Below are 3,188 nucleotides of genomic sequence, written 5' to 3'. Positions count from 1 at the left end.
TTAAATAATATGAGGTTTTGGTTGTTGCCTCCTTCCTTAATGCTTCTTATTTTAAAGAATTTTATGTACGTGGGCAGCGGGACTGGGTGGACTGTGTATCCACCGTTGGCTTCTAATATTTTTCATAGTGGGCCTTCAGTTGATTTAACAATTTTTTCTCTTCATATTGCGGGGCTTTCTTCTATTTTGGGGGCAATTAATTTTATTACTACTATTGTTAATATATATCATAAATCTTTGTCTATGGATAAAGTTCCTTTGTTGGTTTGGTCGATTTTAATTACTGCTGTTCTGCTTCTTTTGTCCCTGCCAGTTTTGGCAGGTGCTATTACTATGTTATTGACTGACCGTAATTTGAATACTTCTTTTTTTGATCCGTCGGGGGGAGGGGATCCTGTTTTATATCAGCATTTGTTTTGGTTTTTTGGTCATCCTGAGGTTTATATTTTAATTTTGCCCGGGTTTGGTTTAATTTCTCATATTATCATAAGTGAGAGGGGGAAGAAGGAGACTTTTGGGTCCCTGGGAATGATTTATGCTATAATTACTATTGGGTTTTTGGGGTTTATTGTATGGGCCCATCATATGTTTACTATTGGTCTTGATGTTGATACTCGAGCTTACTTTACTTCTGCTACGATGATTATTGCCATTCCTACTGGGATTAAGATTTTTAGTTGAATTTCTACAATTCATGGCATGAAGATTAATTATAATCCCACCCTTTGGTGGGCTATGGGGTTTATTTTTTTGTTTTCTATGGGGGGGTTTACTGGGATTATGTTGTCTAATTCCTCAATTGATATTATTTTGCATGATACTTATTATGTTGTGGCTCATTTTCATTATGTTCTTTCTATGGGTGCTGTTTTCTCTATTATTGCTGGGTTTATTCATTGGTATCCCTTAATTTCTGGGTTTACTTTAAATAGATTTTATTTGAATATTCAGTTTGTTTCTATGTTTATTGGGGTTAATCTAACTTTTTTTCCCCAGCATTTTCTTGGGCTTAGGGGCATACCACGGCGGTATTCTGATTATCCTGATTCTTATTTGGTTTGGAACATTATTTCTTCTATTGGGTCTCTGATTTCTATTTTAAGGTTGTCTGTTTTGATTTTTATTATTTGGGAGTCTATGTCGAGGAAGCGAAAAATTGTGAATATATTTTTCCTTAATTCATCATTAGAGTGGTTTAATTCATTTCCTCCAATGGGCCATAGGTATAATGAGGTCCCATCTATTTAATTTTATTTTGTTTTTTTAATATGGCAGATTAGTGCATTGGATTTAAGATCCATTTAAAAAGATTTTATTTTTGTCTTTTATTAAAAATTAATACGTGATTATTGACCCTTCAGGACTCAAATTCCCCTGTTTATGATATAATGATTTTTTTTCACGATACTACAATGGTTGTGTTGGTTTTTATTACTGTGTTAATTTTTTTTATTATGTTAAGGTTTGTGGGAAATAATTTGGTTAATCGGTATCTTTTGGAGAATCAGACGATTGAGGTTGTTTGGACTGTGGCTCCAATGTTTATTTTGGTTTTTATTGCTATTCCTTCAATTAAAATTTTATATGTTGCTGATGAGGTCATTAATAGTAATTTGACAGTTAAGGCTGTTGGGCATCAGTGATATTGAAGTTACGAGTATTCGGATTTTTTAAATATTGAATTTGATTCTTTTATAGTACCTGGAGATCAGCTTGAGTTGGGCGGTTTCCGCCTTTTGGACGTGGATAATCGGTGTGTGTTACCCTTTAAGTATCCAATTCGTGTTTTAACTACTTCTATGGACGTGATTCATGCTTGAACTGTCCCCTCTCTGGGGATTAAGATGGACTCCACCCCAGGCCGCCTAAATCAGGCGCAAATTTTACTTAGGCGGCCTGGGGTGTACTTTGGCCAGTGTTCTGAGATTTGTGGAATTAATCATAGGTTTATGCCAATTTCTGTGGAGTCCACTGGGATGGTTAATTTTAAGAGGTGGTTATTTAGTTTTTAACTTTGAATTATTTATTTTTTGAAATTTTATGTTGTTGTTTTTGTTTAGTTTATTAGAGGGTCTTGTTTCAAGGTCATTAAATGACTGATTTAAAGTGTTGATTTTTTAAATCGAATTATAATAGTAAGGGTACTATTTTTAATGGTTAGTGAAGAATTAGTTTTATTTTAAAACATTAGATTGTCAATTTAAAAATATTGATTTATTATTTGTTAATATTCTTTTATTCCTCAAATAATGCCTTTATTTTGAATTACGATATTGTTGTTTTTGGTTGTTTTGTTGGTGGTTGTAATGTCTGTTGTTTATTTTTTTTATTTTCCTAATTTTGTTATTTGTAATTTTTCTGTTCATAAAAATAAGATTTTATGGTGTTGGCAATGATAATAAATTTATTTTCTATCTTTGATCCTTCTACTTCTTTTTATACTTCATTAAATTGGTTGGGAATAGTTGTTTTTTTATTTTTAATGCCCTATCAATTTTGGCTGGGTCAGTCTCGGTTTATTCATTTGTGAGATTACTTTATTAAGTTTATGTATTCTGAGTTTAAGATTTTGATTCATTATTCTTTTTCAAATTTGATTGTTTTTATTAGGTTGATTATTTTAATTTTTTTTAATAATTTTTTGGAATTGTTTCCTTATATTTTTACTTCTTCTAGACATATGAGGTTTTGTTTTTCTTTGTCTTTGAGTATTTGGGTTGGGTGGGTTATGTATTCTGTTATTAATTATTTAAGAAGTTTTTTATCCCACCTTACTCCCATGGGTACTCCACCAACTTTGTTCTTATGCCTTTTATGGTTATTATTGAGTCTATTAGGTTAGTTATTCGCCCAATTACTTTGTCTATTCGGCTTACAGCTAATATGATTGCTGGTCACTTACTTTTGTCTCTTTTGGGCTCTTCTGGAGTTGGAGTGAGGGGATTTGTATTGTTGTTTTTGTTATTTATAGTTCAAATTATGTTGTTTGTTTTGGAGATTTTTGTATCCTTGATTCAGGCTTATGTATTCTCGATTCTTTCTGCTCTGTATAGAAGGGAGTCTTAGTTAGTTTTGTTTATTGATTTTTTATGATTAAATATACCCAAAACCATTCGTTTCATTTAGTTACCCCTAGTCCGTGGCCTATTGTGATTTCTTTTAGTATTTTCAATAATTTAGTTTTTATT

At 31.7% G+C, this 3,188-nt stretch overlaps 1 protein-coding gene and 1 pseudogene across 1 annotated transcript; both read left to right on the top strand.

Annotated features, from left to right (window-relative positions):
* Positions 1-327: 327 nt before the first annotated feature.
* On the top strand, positions 328-1,262 carry LOC108730669 (cytochrome c oxidase subunit 1). Its single transcript, XM_018460513.1, has one exon. It carries the CDS (start codon positions 700-702, stop codon positions 1,246-1,248), a length of 549 nt encoding a protein of 182 aa, XP_018316015.1. The 5' UTR covers positions 328-699; the 3' UTR covers positions 1,249-1,262.
* Positions 1,263-1,377: 115 nt separating this feature from the next.
* Positions 1,378-2,086, top strand: LOC108730667 (cytochrome c oxidase subunit 2-like; annotated as a pseudogene).
* The last annotated feature ends 1,102 nt before the right edge of the window (positions 2,087-3,188 follow it).

The sequence above is a fragment of the Mycetomoellerius zeteki genome, unplaced genomic scaffold (genome assembly GCF_001594055.1).
Source record: "Mycetomoellerius zeteki isolate Tzet28-1 unplaced genomic scaffold, Tzet1.0 scaffold940, whole genome shotgun sequence".
In the NCBI taxonomy this organism is placed as follows: Eukaryota; Metazoa; Arthropoda; class Insecta; order Hymenoptera; family Formicidae; genus Mycetomoellerius; species Mycetomoellerius zeteki.
The sequence above is the reverse complement of the archived record's forward strand: the minus strand, read 5'-3'. Positions and strand labels throughout refer to the sequence as shown.